This window comes from Odocoileus virginianus, chromosome 29, assembly GCF_023699985.2.
Source record: "Odocoileus virginianus isolate 20LAN1187 ecotype Illinois chromosome 29, Ovbor_1.2, whole genome shotgun sequence".
Taxonomy (NCBI): domain Eukaryota; kingdom Metazoa; phylum Chordata; class Mammalia; order Artiodactyla; family Cervidae; genus Odocoileus; species Odocoileus virginianus.
In genome coordinates this window covers 11,680,791-11,703,177 of record NC_069702.1, presented here as the reverse complement: position 1 = coordinate 11,703,177, position 22,387 = coordinate 11,680,791, and the positions used below count along the sequence as shown (strand labels likewise).

The 22,387-nt window shown below is 49.4% G+C and overlaps 1 protein-coding gene across 1 annotated transcript in view; it reads right to left on the bottom strand.

Moving 5' to 3' along the window:
- The window catches only part of SLC2A9 (solute carrier family 2 member 9), a 204,662-nt gene that overhangs the window by 111,713 nt on the left and 70,562 nt on the right, over positions 1 to 22,387 (bottom strand). Inside the window, exon 6 of the mRNA XM_070457990.1 lies at positions 15,456 to 15,588. Within this exon, the coding sequence (XP_070314091.1) occupies positions 15,456 to 15,588 (133 nt within the window). The remainder of the gene's footprint in view (positions 1 to 15,455; positions 15,589 to 22,387) is intronic.

The following is a 22,387-nucleotide window of genomic DNA, read 5'->3' as shown; positions in this document are numbered from 1 at the left end:
GGGAATGAGAGCCACATGGACACAGGCCAGGAGGAAGGGCCTGGCTCCAGCTCAGGCACTGACTTGCCCAGGGCCTCCAGCCAGCCGTCCACTCCTCTGCTCAGGCTGCAAAAAGCAGGCACTGTGTCCATGCCAAGTCGCTTCAGTCGTGTCCGACTCTTTGCAACCCCATGGACTGTAGCCCACCAGGCTCCTCTGTCCATGGGATTCTCCAGGCAAGAATCCTGGAGTGGGTTGCCGTGCCCTCCTCCAGGGGATCTTCCCCACCCAGGTGCCAATACGTCACCTGCATTGGCAAGCGGGTTCTTTATCACTAGTGAGCCTGCACTGGCCTTGGCTCATTTCTAAGTCCTGAGACTGGAGGAAGGTCTAGGCTGAGCTCAGCTACTCTCCCCCAGATGCCTTCTGTTTGAGCCAAACCCTGTCCTCCTGCTTTTCAGTCACCTGTGTAGATCCCAGATGCTGTGGTTTTATAGACCAAGACAAACTTGGGTTTAAGAACTGGCCCCAGCACTTACTGACTTTTGGCAGGTTGTACCAACCTCCCCAAGTCTCTGTTTTCTGACCTGTAAAATGGGAGTGAGAACTCAGATCTCACAGGTGGGGACGGGTGTAATGGGTGAGCCACAGGGACAGGACAGGTGCCGCAGGACCTTAGCACGTGACAGCCCCCTCCCCCTTTCTCTCGGGTCATTGCACAGAGTTAGGACCTCCTCTACCTGTGCGCCTGTGCTTTAGGCAGGCCATGTTTATTTCCTCATGACAGTGTATTAAAAAGGGAGAGACATCCCTTCGCCAACAAAGGTCCATGTAGTCAAAGCTACGGTTTTTCCAGTAGTCATGTATGGATGTGAGTTGGACCATAAAGAAAACTGAGTACCGAAGAATTGATGCTTTTGAACTGTGGTGCTGGGCAATACTCTTGAGAGTCCCTTGGACTGCAAGGAGATCCAACTAGTCAATCCTAAAGGAAACCAGTCCTGAATATTCATTGGAAGGACAGATGTTGAAGCTGAGGCTCCAATAATTTTGCCACCTGATCTGAATAGCCAACTCATTGGAAAAGACCCTGATGCTGGGAAAGATTGAAGGCAGGAGGAGAAGGGGGCAACAGAGGATGAGATGACTGGATGGCATCACTCACTTAGTGGACATGAGTTTGGGCAAACTCCAGGAGATAGTGAATGACAGTAAAACTGACGTGCTGCAGTCTATGGGGTCATAGAGTCGGAAACAACTTAGCAACTGAACAACAACATTTAGTGCACATTTATTGAATGTCTTCTAGACACCAAAAGCTCGCCTTCTGTGAGCCCTCATTTCAGTTACAAGTGCTTGGGATTTGACTTCAGGGAAGAGTGACCTTCAGCTTGTACATCAGTCTCTATGTCTCAGCATGACCACTTTGAGTTGGGGCCTTTCCTGAACACTTCATAAACATCCCACGTCTGGTTCCGTCCATCTCAGCACACGTTCAGACATCCCTGCCTCCAGAGTTTTCCTGCCACTATGAGAGGCTGCAAGCAGTCTCCAAATTAGGTGACTTTGTATAAACACACATGCTTTGCTTTGACCTGGAAAATCTACCCTGAGGCAGACTTCTTAGGTACAGAGGAAGAAACTATCAAGGCAAAAATATCAGAAGGTCCAAAGTGACTCTCTGAAACATCTCCCTGGTGAAAACGGCTGGTCTGCATCCTACAGCACCCTCATCCCTGTCTCCCCCTCTTAACCTTCTTCTCCTTTATGTTCCCAGGACAGGTCAACCTCCCTCCAATTGCCATTAGCAACTGCCAGAAGTCCAGAGCTCTGAAGACCAGAACACATACTGCGTTGTGAGGTGTGCTCTGTACTCTGCTTTCGTTCATCCTTTTAACAACTGTTCAGTGAGCACCTGCCACGTGCCAGGCTCTGCTCTGGGTGCTGGGGTTTCTGCAAAGAAAACAGGGAAATTCCCTGCTCTCAGGGAGCTTTCCTTTGAGTGGAGGAAACAGATGCTAAACCAATTAACCTAGAACTAGGCAAATTCTGGTCATTGATAAAATTCCAGTGAAAGAAGAAAATCGAATGGGGGTGAGTGACAGTGAGGAGGAGAGCATGCTGTTGGAGCTACTGTACTGGGAAGATGCTTTAGAGGAGATGCCAGTGCAGCAGAGAACCCACTGAAGGGAGGGAGGCAGGGCCGGGCAGACGCCTAGGGAAAGAGGCTTCCAGGTGGAGAAGCAGGTGCAAAGGCCCTGGGGTGACAGGTACCAGGAATATCCCACCTTTACTAGCTGAGTTAGATCCTGCCCACTGGGACTCAGTCCCAAATCACCCTCTTAGACTCACTCCTGTGTTCCCGGGCTACCATCGTGCAGTCCACATTCCCAGGACTCTGTGCTAGCCCACTCGTCAGGGTGCACCCATGAGACGCACTGACGCTGGGCAGAAGGTAGGAAGAAGGAAGATGCTCCTCTGCACCGGGCTGAACCTCTGGCACCGGGAGTGGTGGTGGCTCCGGCTCAGCCTCAGAGACAGAGGCTCTGGTGTCCCAGGGGCGAGGACAGCGGCCACATTCAGGCTAGCAGGCCTGCTCCGCAACCACAGGTGTGCTGCCTGCGGTATCAACAAAGAGCGAGGGCTCTGGGGTCCGAGCCTGAGTGAGGACTCCGGGGGACCCATCCTGCTGCCCTGCCCAGCACCATGCCGCTCCATCTGAAATGCTGTGCCTGTTACTGCTGGGTTCCAAGTGCGACAGCTCAGGGACCGTGATGTCATCTCCCTGCACCTCTCTGAGTCTTAGTCGTCCCATCTGTCTAATAAGGAGTAGAAACACTGCAGGACTTCCCAGGTAGGACAGTGGTAAAGACTCCACCTCAATGCAGGATACGCAGGTTTGATCCCTGGGTCAGGAAGACACCCTGGAGGAGGGAACGGCAACCCACTCCAGTATTCTCGCCTGGGAAATTCCACAGACAGAGGAGGCTGCTGGGCTATATAGTCCACGGGATCTCACACAGTCAAACATGACTGCGCACATGCACAGAAACACTGTAGGCTTTTTTTTTTTTCGGTGAGGGTTAAGACAATGGATTCAGAAAACACATTTCTGTTAATTTCCTGTGGCTGCTGTAACATGTTACCAGAAACTGTGGCTTACAACAAGGCAAAAGCATCATCTTACAGTTCTGGAAGTCAGAATCTGAAAGTGGTTTCTGTGGACCACAAGCAATGTGTCATCAGGGCTGAGTTCCTTCTGAGGTTCTAGGGGAACTATCTTCTCCGGCTTCTATACTCTGCCTGCTTTCCTTGTCTCATGGCCCCTTCCTCCATCTTCAAGGCCAGCAACTTTGGGCCCAAACCTCCCCATGCAGCTGTCTGGTTCTCTCTCTTCTGTCTTCCTTTTCCACTTAAAACAATCCTTGTGATTCCACTGGGTCCAGGTGAACAACCCCAGGGAATCTCTCCATCTCAGAGCCAGTCAACTAGCCACCTTCACTCCACCTACCCTCTTCATTCCCTTGTCACATAGCCTAACCTGTTCACAGGCTCTGGGAAGTAATACGTGAATACCTTTCGGAGGCAGAGGACCATTGCTTTGCTTCCCACACTAGCACACATTTTATTTCGTGTCATTGCACTGTCCCTTCGGTGGCGAACAGGACACTCCAGCAGTGACACCTGTGACCGCCCTGTAGTGTGAGCCCATGGGTGGTAGCAGACCCCGAGGGCCTGTTTCCCAGGAGCCCAGGGCCCAACAGAAGTTCCTGCTTCAACGTGCCAGAGCCTGACCACAGAGTCTGCAGCTAGACCAGCCTAGAGGAAGCATCTCGTCCATCCTGATTACACAGGGGGAGAAACCACAGCTCAGGGACGCAGCACAGCAGGACCAGGGTGCCTGATACCAGCCAGGGTGTAACTCTGGATCCCATGGTCTCTCTCGGTGCCTGCTGTCTATAACGGCTTGATGGGACTGATGCCCACGAGCTGATTAGCCAGGATGCTCAGAGGACGCATGCGCGGTTCCCGGAGTCACAGGGCCAATCATCCCCAGCTGCATCTCACCCGTACCCCCCACTCCCACCAGGCAAAGCTGATGCGTCCCAAGGCCCAGGTTTGGGACTGAAAAGTCTCCATTCCACTGCTTCCGACATGGAGCTCTGTGGCTCATAAAATATTAAAAAGGGCAACTTGTGGACTCTGGGAGAAGGAGAGGGTGGGATGTTTCAGGAGAACAGCATTGAAACATGTATATTATCTAGGGTGAAACGGATAACCAGCTCAGGTTGGGTACATGAGACAAGTGCTCGGGCCTGGTGCACTGGGAAGACCCAGAGGGATCGGGTGGAGAGGGAGGTGGGAGGGGGGAGTGGGATGGGGAATACATGTAAATCCATGGCTAATTCATATCAATGTATAACAAAAACTACTGTAATGATGTAAAGTAATTAGCCTCCAACTAATAAAAATTAAAATAAAAAAAAAAAAAAGGGCACCGTTGCTTTTCATTAAACACCCAGCGTAGGAAGAATGAGTTCTGGAATACTTAGGGAGCTGTTTTGGGAGGTGCTCTGTACCCACCAAGCACATTCATGAATTCTGGCAGGTTCTTCAACTCTGAGTGTTGACGGGGGGTCTTCTGCTGGACCATCGCTGCCCATGTACCTGCCCCTGCCCAGAAAATGGGGTGCTTCTCCTAGACCCCTGAGCTTGAGGGGAAAGATGCCAGGTGAAAGGGGACTGGCAAGAGTCTCCCTCTGGGAGTCAGGAGCCCTGGCTTTTGAGCCCCGGCTCCAGGAGCAGTCAGGTGTGGGGCGGATGGCGCGTACCAACCCCTCAGGATGGGTTGCTTGGCTGCAGGAAGGAGAGGCCGAGCTGCCTTCTCCTCGACTCGCTATTGTTAGTCAGCTTTCTCCCTTGTGGCTCAGCTGGTAAAGAATCTGCCTGCAGTGCGGGAGACCTGGGTTCGATCCCTGGGTTGAGAAGATCTGCTGGAGAAGGGAAAGGCTACCCACTCCAGTATTCCGGCCTGGAGAATTCCATGGACTGTATTGTCTGTGGGGTCGCAAAGAGTCGGACATGACTGAGCGACTTTCACTTCACTTCTCTTCACATTGTTAATGACTTTCACAGGTGAATGGTCTTCCACACTTTGGACCACACTTTCAGGGCCTTGATATGTTTTCTTGTCTTTTAAGAATGTAGCCAAGTGAAAGTCTGGGCTGAATTCAGGGGATAGGGGAGGAGGCACAGCCCTGAAGGAGATGCAGGCAGTCTCTGTCCTGTGTGGGATGGGAGTCGGGAGGGAAGGAGACTCATTTAACAGCAGGTGACCCTACAGGGTCATCATTCCCAGGGTGAGATGACCGGGCGTGTGAGGGACAGGGTGGGGTTGCGATGGTCAGTGCAGTGTGTCATCCTGGCTGAGCCACAGAAAGCAGATATTTGGTCAAACACCCGTCTAGATGTCATGGTGAAGGCAGTTCTTAGCTGAGAGTAACATTCACATCAGTTAGACCTGGAGGAAGCAGATGATTCTCTGGAATCCGGGTGCGTGCGTCCATGTGTGCTAAATTGCTTCAGTTGTGTCTGATTCTTTGCAACCTTATGGACTGTAGCCCACCAGGCTCCTCTGTCCATGGGATTCTCCAGGCAAGAATACTGGAGTAGGTTGCCTCCTCCAGGGGATCTTCCCAACCCTGGGATTGAACCCTCATCTCTTATATCTTCTGCACTGGCAGGCGGGTTCTTTACCGCTAGTGCCACCTGGGAATTTGGGTGGCCCCACCCAATCAGTTGAAGGCCTTAACAGCCAATGACTGAGGCCCCGATGAGAAAGGAGCTTTGCCTGCAGCAGCCTCCAGATTCGAGCTGCAACATCAGTTCTTCCCTGGTCTCCAGCCCACTTGGCAGATGGACTTGCTGGGCCCCAGAAACACGTGCACCAACTGCTTAAACTGAATCTCTCTCTCTGCCTCTACACACACCCACCCCCCCCCCACACACACACACTCACTCACTCACACGCACATACGCATACACCATATTGTTTCTGTTTCTCTGGAGAGCCCTGACCAGTAGAGGGGTCGCCCTAACCAGCCTGGGGCCCCCAGGAAGACGTCACTCCGTCTCCCTCCTCTGTTGAGGGTGCCCTTCTAGAGCCACGTGGCCTCTCTCACTGTAGTGGCAGGAGGACGTACCCACAGAGCCCCAGTTACAGGGCTCTGATATGTTTTCTTGTCTTTTAAGAATGTAGCCAAGGGTGGCAGACCTTGTGCTCCGCAAGCCCTCACCCCAGATGTCACTCCAGGCTTTGGGTACTGCTCACAGCAGCTGGAACGCGGCTGGGAAACTAAGGCAGCCTTGTTCCTGGGACACGGGGCTCCCCGGGGCTGACGTTGGCTGGAGGATGTGTCAGAGCCTTGCTGAGTCTCCTCTGTCCTGCGCAGCACCCAGGACGCTTCTGTCCAAAGCCCCGTCCCCGGTTTCTCCGCTGCAGGCTGGGCTGGTCCCACGTCTGTGGTGCCACTTCCTCCCCATTCCATGCACAGGCACCCAAGCCAATAAAGCCCTGCTCGCTGGTCCACCTCGTGCCAGCTTCTTAGGGGACCCTGACCGATGGGCAGTGGTCCAGACACTGAATTCCAAGGCCCTGTGGAGATGCACAGAGCCTCCCAGCACGAGCAGGAATAAGCTGGGAAAGAAGAAAGGATAAGTATCTTCAACAAGACAGGCTTCTCCCAGGCCTCTCAACAGCCGTTAGAGACAGAATGTCCTCCCAGGGCCCAGGACCTCTCTGTGTGACTTCAAAGTCTCAGTCCGGATGCTTGTGTCCTCTATGGGCAGTTATTTCTTTCCCCTCCTGGACAAGGACCTACTTGATAAACAATGAGTGTTTGTTGATTGACTGATTTTGGCCACATGATTACGGTGACCATAGCTGATGTTGCTACGGCCTTTTTGCAGGCTGCAAAGTGTTCTCACATCCATGATATTTCATCATCCTTCCGGTTCCTGGAGATAGGCATTTGTGCTATTCCCATTTCACAGATGAGAAAACTGAGCCTCACCCAAGATGATGAGCAATTGCCTGAGCTCATAGGGCTACCACGTGGGGAAGTAGAGCCTGGGATCCGTCCCCCACCCTGAGTCCATACGCCATGGCTTCCAGAGAGCTCGGGAGTCTCAACGAGCCACAGTGATATTACTGGTATGAAGAAGAAAAGAAAAGCATGTTTTAACTTAGCGGCTGACACCAGAATATCTTTCAAGGAAAGAACTGTCTTGGCTGAGAAAAATATTTTGATAAGTGCCTGGAGGAAGAGGGGTTTGCTGAATGTTTGCATGGCAGGTGCTTTCAGCCCCAGAAAGAAGAGAAGCTGCTCCACATGCTAGAAGGAGAGGAAATTAGAGCTAGGGTGTCCTCTGAGCAGGCAGAGGGGATGAGCGGAGGTGAGAGGGGAGATCACAGGCTGGTGGGAGGCAGGAAGTCAAGCACCCTGGGTCTTGATCCCCTCCGGAAACCCTCTAGTGATCAGGGGGCGTGACTGCTGCTATGCTGTTTGGGGAAACCAAAGTGGGTGCTGAAGTTCAAGTTGGGGCTGTTACACTCAGAGGGTAACAAGGGTTTCAAATGTAACAAGAGAGCAAGCAAGTGTGCTGGTGCTCAAGATGGCTCAACTTCTGGAAGCACTCTGGACTTCAGAGACATTTGAAGGGGGCTTTGAACATCCCCATGCAGTACAAGGGGGGCAAAGGCAATTCTTCCCAGTGCTGAGGGGCATGGGGACCCCCAGGAGACCCAGGGGCTACCCATGGATGGCACTAACCACAGGCACAAAGTCAAAAACATCCTCTGCTTGCTGGAACCTTCCCTGATCCTCCAAGTGTAAAGTGAGTATAAAACAGCAATGGTTGGTGAGGCTATGGAGAATAGGGAACCCTCATAAACTGTTGGTGGGAATGTAAATCAGTGCAATCACTGAGGAAAAGAAGATGCAGGATTCTCAAAAAACTAAAACTACCAAGTGACCCAACAATCCCACCCCTGGATATATATTAAAAAAAAAAAAAAAAACGAAAACATGAATTTGAAAAGATACTTGCACACCAGTGTTCCCAGCAGACTTATTTACAATAGCCAACATATGGAAATGGGTACATATATGCAGTGGCATACTACTCAGCTGTAAAAAAGAACAATGTGTTGCCATTTGCATGAACATGGATGGACTTGGACATTATGCTTAGTGAGATAAGTCAGAGAGAGAAAGACGAATACTGTTTGACACCATGCGTGCATGTGTGCATGCTCAGTCACTTATTTGTGTCTGACTCTTTGAAACCGCATAGACTGTAACCTGCCAGGCTCCTCTGTCCATGGGATCTTCCAGGCAAGAATGTTGGATTGGGTGGCCATTTCCTCCTCCAGGGGATCTTCCTGACCCAGGGATCGAACCTGCATCTCAATCAGGGGTACAAAGACCTCCCCTTCCCTGAACCTCAGATAGGCCCTCCTGGAGGTGGAGGGATGGAGGTACAAGCTATTCGGTGTATGGCCATAGGGATGTACTGCACAACACAGGAAAGAGAGACACTGTTTTGTAATAACTTTTAATGGAGTGTAACTTTTTAAAAAAGCACAAAAAATGTAAAAACTAATCTACGCAAGAAATTGAAACACTAAAATAAAGGTAAAGTGGGTGTCGTGTCTGATTCTCAGTCTCTCGCTATTTGGAATGAAAACGTGCCTTGTGCTCTGGGAAACTGGGGCTTTTACAAGGTGTTTTCTGAGCTGTTTTCCTGCCTGGTGTGGACCCTTGGGTGTTTTTAAGGGAGGTGTCAGGCTCCCTGGGCTGCAGGTCCTTTGCTCTGTAGCCCATCCCGCGAGCAGACTCTCCAGCCAGGGGACGGGGAGCCAGGGGAGGACAGATCTTCCTGAGGTGGGGAGAGGCTCAAGGTCACTCATCATGGCCACACCATGAAGATGAAAGCAGAGTGACAACAGGGGAGGGTCTTCCAAGAGCAGGTGACTGTGCTGCTCGGGGCAGAGGGAAACGTCTCCTTCCCCTGCCACATCCCTCTGCCAGGTCCGGGATGTGGCACCATCCTTTGGTTGACAAGTGTGAGCCCAGGGCACTCACCTCCCCTCTGCAGACCTCTCCAGTATCTCTAGATGGACACAGCATGGCCAGGAGCTGCCAGGCCAGAGCAGGGGCTGGGCGGGGCTGACTATCCCAGGGTTTCCTTGGGTACCTTGGTACCTTGGATGGCCATTTCTGGACTTGGCTAGGGTTTTGGTGGATGCATTTGTGGGGCTGGAGGCTGCAGGAGGACCAGCTCACGTCATGCATCCTCCCTTATCAAGAGCCCACACTGCACAAATCTCCATCCAGGTCTGCCTTCTCCGCTTCCTGCCCTTGTCGTTTCTGTTTAGTCACTGAGTCCTGTCTGACTCTTTGTGATCCCATGGGCTGCAGCACGCCAGGCTTCCCTGTCCTTCACTATCTCCTGGAGTTTGCCCAAACTCATGTCCATTGAGTCGGTGATGCCATCCAACCATCTCATGCTTTGTTGGCCCCTTCGCCTCCTGCCCTCAATCTTTCCCATCATCAGGGTCTTTTCCAAAGAGTTGATTCTTCACATCAGGTGGCCAAAGTATTGGAGCTTCAGCTTCAGCATCGGTCCTTCCAATGACTATTCAGGACTGATTTCCTTTAGAATTGACTGGCTTGATCTCCTTGCAGTCCAAGGGACTCTCAAGAGTCTCCTCCAGCACCACAATTCCAAAGCATCAATTCTTCAGTGCTCAGCATTCTTTATGGCTTCCCGCCCTACTTATCTCTATTATGTCCATACTTTTGTGATCACATGGCTTATTTTATGTTCTATTTTTTCCCCCACAAAGCATTATGTACTAAGCATGCTTTCATAATGCTACAATCATCTTATAATTGTTTGTTATGTAAGTGAACCAAGTTGGCTGGAGGACAGGACTTTTAGTTTTCAATTCAGATGAGCAATGACTAATTTAACTATTCCCTGATGCAATAGATGTATGTCTGGAGTTCAACCCTGGGTCAAATATAGAAAATCACAATATGGCAGTGGACATTTCTCAAGGTTTTAAACCTAGCAACTAATGGATCAATCATAGTTTGCTAATACATTTGCCTCTGTGTATATGCCATGTACATAAATTCATGTATACATCCACTCAAGGCATCACCTTGCCCTAGTGTGAATTCAGGACCACAGTGGGACTGCAGGCCAGGGGTTCAGTGTCTGAGTGCTGATTTCCTCCCTGAAGTCTCTGAGTTTCTGGAGACATGTGATGTTGAAGACAATGAAAACAAAGCACCTTGTGTGGAAAGGGCACTTGATAAATGATAGCAAAAATGGCGCATGGGAAACAAACAACTTTAAAAGTTTCATGCCCCTGAAGACCTTTCACTCAGTTATTTGTTATAAATAAAAATCAGAAACCATCAGAATGTCCAACCATTTTGAGAATTCAAGTAAAAAAAGGTTCGTTTTCAAAATGAAGGTAAAGTCCTAGTTCAACTGGAACTGATTTTCGTTACTTAATGTGATGTCTGTTTCCCGTGTTGCTCTGCTAAATCACCACGTCCCCTGCGGCTCAGCGGCAAAGACCACCTGCCAGTGCAGGAGACGTGAGTTTGATCCCTGAGTCGGGAAGATCCCCCGTAGAGGGAAATGGCAACCCACTCCAGTATTCTTGCCTGGGAAATCCCATCAACAGAGGAGCCTGGCAGGCTACAGTCTATGGGGTCGCAAAGAATTGGATACGACTGAGTGAGCACACACGCACAGGCTTACAATGGCACAAGCTTATTTGACAGTTCTGCGGTCAGAGGCCCAAAAGGGACTCATTGGGCTAAAATCAAGGTGTCACCAGGGCTCTGCTCCTCCTGGAGGCTCTAGAGGATGGTCTGTTCCCTGGCCTTTTCCAGCTTTAGAGGTGGCCCGCATTTCCTTGGCTCCTGGCCCCTTCCTCCACCTTCAAAGCCGGCAGCACTGTGTCTTCACCCACAGCTCCTTCTCCGACCCTGACCCTCTTCTTCACTCTTTCACTTCTAAGGAGGCTTGTGATGCCACTGGATTCATCCAAATGATCCAAACTAATTGTCCCTAGAGGAGTCTGGTGGGCTATAGTCCATGGGGTCACAAAGAGTCAGACACAACTGAGCATGCACACACAAGACCCTTAAACTGATCACATCGGCAAAGTCCCTGGTGCCATGCAAGGTGACAGTCACAGGTTCTGAGAATTAGGATGTGGACATATCTGGAGGCCATTTTTCTTCTGACCACATATGATAATAATAATAAGGAAACAGTCATAAGGAAACATGGTTAAGGCACAAAAATGGGGATGGTACCACCAATAAACATGATGGAAATGTCACGGAAAAGGACAGGAACAGCTCAGGTATAAATGACAATTGATTCATTAGAGAGTTGGGGGTGATTCTCCCCCCAACATTAAACAAATTCTCCATTCCCAGAGCAAAAGATATCACATCACTTTAGCCATAGAATCCCTTTCTTCAAAAGCAAGGTTATGCAGCAAGCCACCTGGCAAAAGCAGACAATCTCCTTTTTCAGTGCACAATCCACAGATTGCCAAGCCCTCTTCCTAAAAACATCACTGTACTTGATCTTGTCTGTCTCAACCAGAGGCTGAACAGTTGTGATGTTTCCCTTCTTAGAAATTAGGAAGCCAAGGCCTAGAGGAGGTTGGTGGATAGTGGAGTAGGGTGTTGATTGAGCTGGACCTTCTGGCTGCTTCCAGGGGTTCTTCCTACTCCTGCCTGGCGCTCAGACACCTCCAGAAATGAGAACTCCCTGCCTGAGTAAACAGCCTGTTCCATACTTGCATTTCCTCTTAAGACAGCCTGGGATTTGAAACCCATTGCTGCAATGCCTGCACCTGGACAAATTTCTCCTCGAGCAACAAAGTACAAAGGAGCTATGAGGGACTAAAAATAACTGAGCGCATGCGCAGCTGGGGCAAATTATGGCCATGCCTGCATGCCCCGTCGCTTCAGTCATGCCAGACTCTTTGTGACCCCATAGACAGTAGCCTCTATCCATGGGATTCTCCAGGCAAGAATACTGGAGTGGGTTTCTATGTCCTCCTCTAGGGCATCTTCCAGACCCAGGTATCAAATCCATGTCTCTTATATCTCTGGCTTGCAGGTGGATTCTTTACTGCTGGGCCACTGCTGTCCCAAATTATGGACAACAAAATACAAAAAGACCAAAAAAAACCCCTTAAATGCCACTTCTGAAGAGCTGGAGCAAAAATAGGAAGTTGGAAGCAAAAGCAGGGTACTGGAGCATGCCCCCTGCACTCAACACCACAAAGGGGTGGGCAGAACATCTAAGCCACCCCGCTGGCCCCGCCCCTGGACACACCCCTGCCCACAGACCAGGCGAGGTGTATTTCCCGTGGTGCCAAACAAGGTGCTCATGTTGATGCATGTAGGATCCAGAGCAAGACTGTCAGAGTTCAAATCCCAGGGCTGCCGTTTGCTAGCTGTCTTTATCTAAGCTCTCTCGTGGAAGTAATAACATGATCTACTTTCTAAGGTAAGAAGGGATTAACAATCTAATACACCTGAAGTACTGAAAGTGAAATAGTTCTCAGTGTGGATAAGCCGTTAATTAGGAGTGTGTGCCCGGCCCATAACCAGGTGTCCCTGTTACCTCCTGGGGAGCGGGAAGGCTATCTTTTGTCCCCTTCTCCCTGGCGCCTGGCAGAACACCCAGCACAGTAAATAGCCATGTTTGCTAAATGCCTGGAGTGAAATGAGCACTTTTATTAATATTAGTACAGATGCAGATTTCAATATTCTGTGTCAACCCAAGGCCAACATTTTTGTCCTTTTTCTAAAGCGCACATGTAATATTTATCACTTTTTACCACTGGCCTTCTCTCTCATTCCCTGCTGTGCTATGAAATAAATCTTTTAAACCTTTTTCACTGTCGGGCATGCGCATGCACTGCCCATTCCAATTGTACTTAATTGGAACGTTTCCCAAGAGTTCCTCCCCAGTGGAGTTAGATGCGTGGATGGAGGTCCTTGCCCGCCAGGAGATCAAGCTGGAGGAATTGCTGCCTTCTAACAGCTGGGAAAGACTGAAGGCAAAAGGAGAAGGGGGCGCGGGGAGTGAGATGGTTAGATAGCATCACCGACTCAGTGGACGTGAATCTGAGCAAATCGAGGGAGACAGTGGAGGACAGAGGAGCCTGGTGCGCTGCCGTCCATGGGGGAGAAGAGGATCAGACACCTTTAGCGACTGAACATCAGCAACATATAACCCAGTTGCTTTTGGGAACCAGATCCCATTGGCTCTTTCTCAACTTCCTTCTTTTTACTCCAGAGCCTCCACCAGCTGACCATCAGCCTTCTTTCCTGAAGCCTGATTTTTGGATATTTTGCCTCCCCACGGGCCCCACGGGAAGATTCTAGACCACTACCCATCCGTGTCCCTCTGTGTGTGTGAGAGAAGGGAGGACAGTCATCTTTGGGTTTCAATCCTTCTTTTATCCCTAGCTGGCTGTGAGATGGGGGTGGAGCATTAACCAGGGTGGGCTTTGTGGGCTTCTAGGGGAGAGGGTTCAAGTTCCATCCCCAGCACCAAGCTCCACAAATTTTGTGTATGTGGGCGCTCTACAGAAGAAAGATCTGTCCTCTCCATCAGTTTTTAAAGGCCTCTAGAAACCAGAAACCATATAACCACAGGCTTGGAGAAGTCACTTCACCCCTGTAAGCCTCTGTTTCTTCATCCAAAAAATGAAGGTAATGATAATGCTCTCTGATCTCATGTTATAGAAACGTTGTAAATGAGAAAATAGATCCAAACCCAAAATTGCTAAACAAACACAGGGGGTGATTAATATTTCGTCACAATATTTGTCAATTCGGAAGATACTTAGGTTACTTGGACTTTAAATTTTGGATTTTTTTTTGCACAAATTATAGTAAACTAAAGAGTACATATAATTCTTAATTTTTTTTTCTTGGATGTGGATGTTAGGGAAATTTAGATTAGAGGACACAGTATGGATAATAAGAAAATGGACAGAGAGCTCAGTAATGATGACAGCAGGTAATACTGTGGACTGAATATAGATATAGACATAGATACATATACCTACTTTAATCCTTCCAAGAAGCCCATAGGGGAAATTTATATCATGTCCTTTTTACAGATGTAGATTCTGAGAATCAGAACAGTAAAAAGAACAGGTCGAGGTCAGACCGCAGAGCTGGGATGTGAAGGCTGTACTAGTTACTCCCAGCCCTTGTGCTGAACCACGGTGCTCTCGACCATGTCCTGTTTAATAAAGCTAAAAGAATGGGGATACTGTTGTTGACTCTACATTGTCTGTCTCCAGGCAAAATCATTTTGCTTTTTCTGGACTCTGTAGAAATGCCTCTGATTCTTCAAGCTGTGCTTTGAATCTGGTTCAGCACCTCACCATTGAAAGGGTTAAGAAAAGCTACACAAGACAACTGGCAAGCCCTACGTGGGCCTCAAGCTTCCTTCCTGTAAAATGGGTATATTTCTGCTCCCTCGAAGGGCTGAAACGAATGTTCCATTGGGTCTTGGTGCAGAGGCCCCATGCTGGGGTGACATGAGGGCTTATTCTGTGCTTGATGGGAAAGCTGATCAGTGAGGAAGAGAATGACAGAGGGAGGGCTAGGATAGACTGAACCACCAAGAAACCTGTGCTTGCAGCATCTCTGGGGTTGGGACCACCCAAGAGGTGAGCAGGCCTGGGTCTCATCCTGCTCTGTCTTGGCTTTTTCAGGGTCTCTCTATTGATAACTGAAAAACTGTCACCAGCCATCTGGTTCTATAAGGATTAAGTCAGTAGCTACTTCAGTCGCTGAGCTTCAATACCCCCTGAAAGGAGTTCAGGGCAGAGATCAGGAATAAGGTGCTCTCTCTGCAAAACTGGCAGAACATGCCTTCAGATAGTTGGATATTCTCAGAAGATTTTATGAGCCCAAAGTCTCGCATATTCTCACATCTAGAAAGGCACTAAAACCATTAATGGTGACATCTGCTCCTTGTGACTTACCAGCAAACCTTTGCCAACATGCATGCTTGACTGCATGCATCCCGCTTCACAAAAATCACATATATACTGACACTCCTCATATCTTTTTGGAGCAGTTTCTCAGAGCCAGCTGAGAGGCTGTCTCCCAGACTGCAGTCCTCTTTTTCCCACAAATAAAACTTAATGCACAACTCTCACAATGTGCTATTTTTTTCAGTCCACACTGTGATCTGTGTCCCCACTCAGGGCCATGCACAGACAGATAGATAGGAAGACAGATAGGAAGGCGAAACGGGATGGGTGTGCGTGCATGCCCTGTAGTCCTGACCCCTGTAAAGAGATGGGAGCTTCATGGACGAGGCAAAGGGCGCCCTACCTTTCTCAGCTCCCTCCTGGTCATGCTTCTCCAAGAGCAGGTAGCACGGGCTCTTGGGCAGAAAGGGCAGGCTCACCAGCTGGACCAAGGCAGGGATGATGATCACTCCAAACAGGTATGGCCAGGTGCTCTCCTGAAGGCAGAAAAAGGGGGTTGGTGAATGATGAGGTCATTGTTTGAGGGGAGCTGGACCCCTGGGCCAGGCAGCTTCTGCTTTCTGCACAGGGTCCCCCTTACCCAGGATAAACCCCAGGAACAAAGACTAGGGAGGGACTGGACACTGGTTTTGTTAGGGAACCGTTGACTGAGACCGCCCACCCTGGCCATACTGCTCGTACGAGTTGTTTCACGACAGGAGGTCCCAAAACTAAATGGGAAAATTCAGGAGGGGCCAAAAGAGGGGAAGAAATGTCCATCCATGATAAGTCCTGCCAACCTCCCCGAAGCCCTCACTCGGGAATCATCTTGTCTAAGAGATGCTCGCATGACCAGGAAGGACCCTGATTCACATCAAATGTGGGCAGAAGCAAGATGATTGGCCAGAGACAACCCCAGAAAGCTGACCCCACCCCCTCAAAGCATGAGACTGTGGTTTAGTTAGGGGAACCAATGACCGAAACCACTTTCCCTGGCCAGGCCTGATAGCAACCACTTGCGTGAGTTATCTTACAGCAAGAGGTTGTGGTAAGGAACACGGAGCTAACAAACTACCACCAACCAGAATAATTCGGGAAAGGTCAAAAGAAGAGGAGACGCCAGTTCAAATGTCCTGCCAACTTCCCAGAATCCTCCTTGCTGGAATCCATCTTGGCTGAGCGATACCCGAACCTCCAGGAAGGACCCTGAGTCAGAGTGATTGGCCAGAGACAACCTGGAAACTAGTCACATCACCGCAAAACCCAAGACTGTGAGCCACCTGGCGGAGCAGTTCTCCTGGATTCCCTTAACCCTGCTGCTCTCCGCCCGGGCGCCCCTTCCCAATAAAGTCTTCTGCTTTGACAGCACGTGTGTCTCCTCAGACAATTCACTTCTGTATTAGACAAGAGCCCACCCTGGGACCCTGGAAAGACTCTGTCTTCCTGCAGTAGGGTGACCCTGAGAAGGAGGAGTTTGGGGAAGCCAAGAACTGGCTGAGTCAGAGGCCCCGGGGGCAGCAAGGCCAGCCTGAGGGGCTCTGGTCTAGCCAGGTTGTGCAGCTGAGATCATTCTCATGGCCCCTCGAACCCCCTTCTCCTCACCTGGGGAATGGGGACAGCTGCGGCCACCTCTCAGGCAGTCGTGAGAGTGGGCTCAGATAAAGCTTGGCCTGTGAGTTTTGTGCTTTGCCAGCACCCAGTAGGTGTGCAGAAGAAGTGACTGCTCTGCTGGTGTCACCAGCCAGACACCTCTGAGGCCTGTGACCTGACTCATCTTGCCCCCGTCAGTGAAGGTCAGCTGGAGCTTTCCCGAGTCCCCATGGAAGTGAAGGTGGTGGGGTCTCCAGACACAGGCCACCCCTGAACCTACAGCATACCCTATTAAAGAGGCATTTTGAGCCCCTTTGAGAGCTTCCGAGGTGGCGCTAGTGGTAAAGAACCCACCTGCCAATGCAGGAGATTTAAGAGACGTGAGTTCGATCCCTGGGTCAGGAAGTTCCCCTGGAGGAGGGTATGGCAACCCACTCCAGTATTCTTGCCTGGAGAATCCCATGGACAGAGGAGCCTGGTGAGCTATAGTCCATGGGGTCACAAAGAGTCAGACACGACAGAAGCGACTTAGCACACAAGAGCAGCACCATTCAGCTATTATATAGCTTAAATGCAGCACAGAGCCTTTATTATTATGCTGATTAAGGCAGCATTTGCCCTGATTTTTTTTTAAAACCCAGGTTTACAAATGAACTCTCACTGCCTCTCTGAAAGAAGTCAGAAGGAGGAGTTTTGAAGGGGACAAAGAGGAAAAACAAAGTTCTCAACAAGGAATTCTCAAGCGTTTTCTTTCCTAAGAAAGTACAAGGAGACAGTCAAGGAGAAAAGGAGATGTGTCCAGACCTGGAAAGACTTCGCACCTGTCAAAGGTTCAGCTGGCCTCTGGTCAGTCCTGCCAGAAGGAGTCCATCCTGAGGTGGAGACTGCAGTGCCCTTGTAACAGAGAAGAGCCCAGTTCTGACTCCATGTTGGATCTGTTTCTTTGACTTTAACCCTTGCTTTTCGTTTTTTTGTTATTATGTGTGTGCTAGGTGGATTCATGCAATCCCTTGGACTACAACCCACCAGGTTCTTCTGTTCATGGGATTCTCCAGGCAAGAATACTGGAGTGGGTTGCCATTCCCTCCTCCAGGGGATGTTCCCAACCCAAGGACTGAACCCGCGTCCCCTGCATTGGCAGATGGGCTCTTTACCACTAGTGCTACCTGGGAAGTGCTGTGTTGTTGTTCTATATGCTACATGACAGGAAAATAAATTGGAGACAAAATGTTGAGGCAAGGAATACAACTTCATTCAGAAAGCCAGCGACATAGAAGATGGCAGACTGGTGTCTCCAAAAAGCCATCTTCTGGGGGTCTGGATGCCAGCTTCTTTTATAGAGCAGAAAGGAAGAGGAGGTGAGGAAATAAAGAAAAAAGGCCATTATCTTGCAAAATAGGAGGGAAAATGTTAATATCTTCTTTTCTCCAGCCATTCACAGGTGGGCAAGGTCAGATTGTCTCCCTGCGAGCTGAAAAAGCCACTTTGCTGTTGTTCAGTTGAACAGTTGTTCAGCTGATCAGTTGTATCCCACTCTGGGACTCCATGGACTGCAGCATGCCAGGTTGTCTTGTCCTTCACTGTCTCCTGGCATTTGCTCAAATTCATGTCCATTGAATCGCTGATGCTATCTAACCATCTCTTCCTCATTCTGGACACAGTAACAACTTATATTCCCAAACAAGGAGCAGGCTCAAGGAGTTAATCATTAGAAAAACCGCATTGCCCAGTCACTTAAACAGTTATCCAGCCTTAGAGTGGCAGGGACCTTGCTTGCTCCCTGGGGAGAGAGATGGCAACCCAATGCATGTCCTTGAGTTGTTTCTACAGAAACAAAGACCCCACCACATGGAAACTGCCGCCCACCAGCATGTAGACCCCCAGGCTGGCTGGAGTCAGCAAACTGACATTTAGATTCCTGAACCATCATCTTGTTGCCTCACCACCAACCAGTCAGGTGATAAAGATAACATTCCTTCTTGATCTTGGAAGGGGCCACGATGATGCTTAGATTTGGATTGCGTAAACTGTCAATTTACACACAGGAGTGATTCCAGAAATGCTGCATTGTAGATTCAAGGAAATGGAGGGTGTCCATCTCAGTTCAAAGGCTCCTGGTTGTCCTCAGAGCCGGGTCCAAGGGCCATCGAACAGCAGCAAAGGCATCCGTGACCCATCCTCCAGCCAAGCTCCCACGTCTCCAGCATTCCCTGGCCCTGCACTTCCTCTGCAGTCATCATACCCAATGAGCCTGAGTGGATCATGCCTCTGCACATCTGTACTTGCTGTTCCTCCTCCAGGAGTACCTTCCAGTTCCCCTTCTTCTTCCACCCGAAGGCAGGTCCAAGGATGCCACCACTGGGAGGTACCTCTCTAATTTGATGCTCTGGGAAAAGCCTATGGTGCTTGCCCCTCATGTCCTCCACCTGCCTTTTGTCTGGGGAAATTTTTTAGCCAAAGAGTAAGTTTAATCAGAGAAGTGAGAAAATGCGGAAACAAAGGAAAACCATCCAACAGACTAAATAATGATAGTTTAGTTATTAAGCAAAGTCAAGGACTTTTAGTCCCTTTTCAAGGACTATGGATAATATTCTGAGCCATATCCTGTGAGCTGTCTTATGGATATTAAAACCCCCATCAGGTGGAAGAAGTTAATTATATGATGACCAGACTGTGGCCATGACATAAGCTGCCACAATTCTGAGAGCTGGCCTCAAAGAAATGGTGGTGGTGGTGGTTTAGTCGCTAAGTCGTGTCTGACTCTTGCGACCCCAGGGACTGCAGCCCGCCAGGCACCTCTGTCCACGTGATTCTCCAGGCAAGAATACTGGAGTGGGTTTCCATTTCCTTCTCTAGACCCAAATAAATAAGCAGGAACTTTTTTGGGAAATGAGAACAAACCAATTCTGGAACTGAAAGTCAACTGTACTTAATCAAAGTGATGCTGATCAGGCATCTCATGACCAATTTCAAGATGGCTGTCAGAGCTGAGTGTGCTCTTTCTACATGGAGCCCCCTCCCTCCACCTGTAAAACCTCTTGCCCAACCCTGATTGTTGGTGGTGGTGGGGTGGGTTGTGGAGTCAACCTTTGGACAGAAATCTGCCCTCTCACCCAGTTGCCAGCAAACAAAATAAAGCAAACTTCCCTTTCCACCAAGCTTGCCTCTGTATAGCCTTTTCAGCAGCAAGCAGCTGGACACACCTTGGGCTGTGTCTGCCTAGGGCTTCCGGAGTGACCTTCCTAGGGCTTCCCAGGAGGCACTAGAGATAAAGAATCCGCTTGCCAATGCAGGAGACATAAGAGATGTGGGTTCGATCCCTGTGTTGGGAAGGTTCTCTGAAGGAGGGAATGGCAACCCACTCCAGTATTTTTTGCCTGGAGACTCTCATGCACAGAGGAGGCTGGCGAGCTATAGTCCATGGGGTTGCAAAGAGTCTGACATGACTGAAGTGACGTGGCATGCACACACATGACCTATCTAACTCAGGACCACTAGGAGCTACAGAGAGTAAATCTCGGATGAGTCTTTTTTTTAATTTATTTTAATTTTAAGTGGAGAGTAATTGTTTTGCAATATTGTGTGTGCTTCATCGCTCAGTTGTGTCTGACACTTTGAGACCCCAGGTCCTGTAGGCCCCTAGGGTCCTCTGTTCGTGGAATTCTCCAAGCAAGAATACTGGAGTGGGTTGCCATTTCCTTCTCCAGGGGATCTTTCTGACCCAGGGATTGAACCCATGTCTCCTGTGTCTCCTGCATTGCTGGCAGATTCTTTTCCCACTGAGGGTTGGATTCTGCCATATATCAACACGAATCAGCCATAGGTACACATATGTGCCCTCCCTCTTGAATCTTCTTTCCACCTCCCACCCCATCCCACCCTTCTAGGCTGATGAGTCTTTTTGATGCCAATTGGACCCTGATGTGTTCAGTAAAGCCTGAGGTCAGAGCCCTTACACATGCTGATTTCACTTGAGAAGAAAGAAAAATGGATAGTCTTGTCAGCAGAGATGATTATCACTTTCTCTTTGGTAAGGTGAGTGAGTCTCGAAGAAACTCAATTGTCTTCCTCTTTAATCTACCGAGACTTCCTTTTCAAAAATAGACTTCTAGGTCTTATCTCCCTCAGGCTATAGATGACCTCAGGTATTTCCATAAATAAAACCCTCCTAGACCCTGATGAGACAGCTCAAACTTTTAAGTAGAGTTGGAATCATTGATCTTATCCCAAGTCATGTTCTAATTTAAGGACAGCATATTATGTCCCCTCCAACCCCCCCCCCCCACTCAAGTGGATGCTGGGGCCACTCCTACCACCACCAGGACAGGTGCTGGAGGTGAGAAAGGCTAGAAGGAAATCTCTCTCACAAGGCTAGTTGAGGGGATAAAATGGGTTATTTTTCTCTGAATGTCTTCCTATTTAAAATCTCATACACTAGAATCAAGGCTAGCATTTATCCACTTCTCCACGTGGCAAGTTCCGTGCTGGATACTTTACAAATGTAACAGCAATGCAGTTTCAAAACATATAGTTCATGGTGTTATTGAAACACAATCTTGGTTTTCATCTCCTGTGCATGCATGCTAGGCCGCTTCAGTCATGTCTGACTCTTTGTGACCCTATGGACTGTAGCCTGCCAGGCTCCTCTGTCCATAGGATTCTCCAGGCAAGAATACTGGAGTGGGTTGCTGTGCCCTGCTCCAGGGGATCTTCCCAACCCAGGGATCAAACACACATCTCTTGTATCTCTTGCACTGGTAGGCAGATTCTTTATCACTGCACCGCCTGGGAAGCCCTTATATCTCCTACATTTGTTCAAAATGGAATCAGTGAGGGTGCCCTTCCCTTCCCCATCTCAGTGGTTTTAGATGGTCTTAAGACCACAGTTTCAAAATGATAATGAAATCAACCTGATTGAATGACGTATTTTCTATTCCCCCAGTCCAAGCCTGCTTCAAGCTGGAGTCTGCAGTAGAAAGAGCTGGGGGTGGGGGAATGATGGTTGCTTCTCATTTTTCATCCTCCCCCTGCAATTCCCTGGCTTCTATTCAGTGTCTGACTCCTCTGAGATGAAACAGTGGTGACGAACTGGGTCAGGTCTCTGGGGCTGGCAGATGTTTCTCATGGATATTCTTGCCTCCTGAGCCTTTTCAGGGGAATTCTGTAGAGTTCCATCCTTGGAACCAACCACTCTGCCACTACAGTTTCCCTGACCTGGGAGTTTGCGCCTCATTCTCTTCTGGAGAGTCCTCTCCTCTGCAGTCCCGAGGAACCCAAGGTCAAGGCTCCTGAGTATTCTGAAAGTTGTGCCCAGCACCCCAAGAGGTGAGTTGAGGCTGAAGCTCACCCCTCTCTGACCTTCAAGCTGAGGGCCCTCAGGGCTGGCCTATTAACTATGCTTTTTATTTCCTATGTTTTATGATGATCTGATATCTTGCAGCCTTACTGATCCTGGAGATACTTCCCCTCCTAGGCTAGTTAATTCCTAGCAAATAACTTGCCTGGGAGCATGCCTTTAACATACAAACCAACCAATCCAGAGCCTACATGGACTACTTCCTCTGTCTAACTCTCACACACCATGTCAATACATCCCCTGTCCTAAATTACCCCAGGGCCAGGTAGTAGGCAACTAGAGATAGCCCCTGTAGTTCTGGGACCACTGTAACTATTCAGACTATGCCATCCTGAGCTTGCCTATGCTTA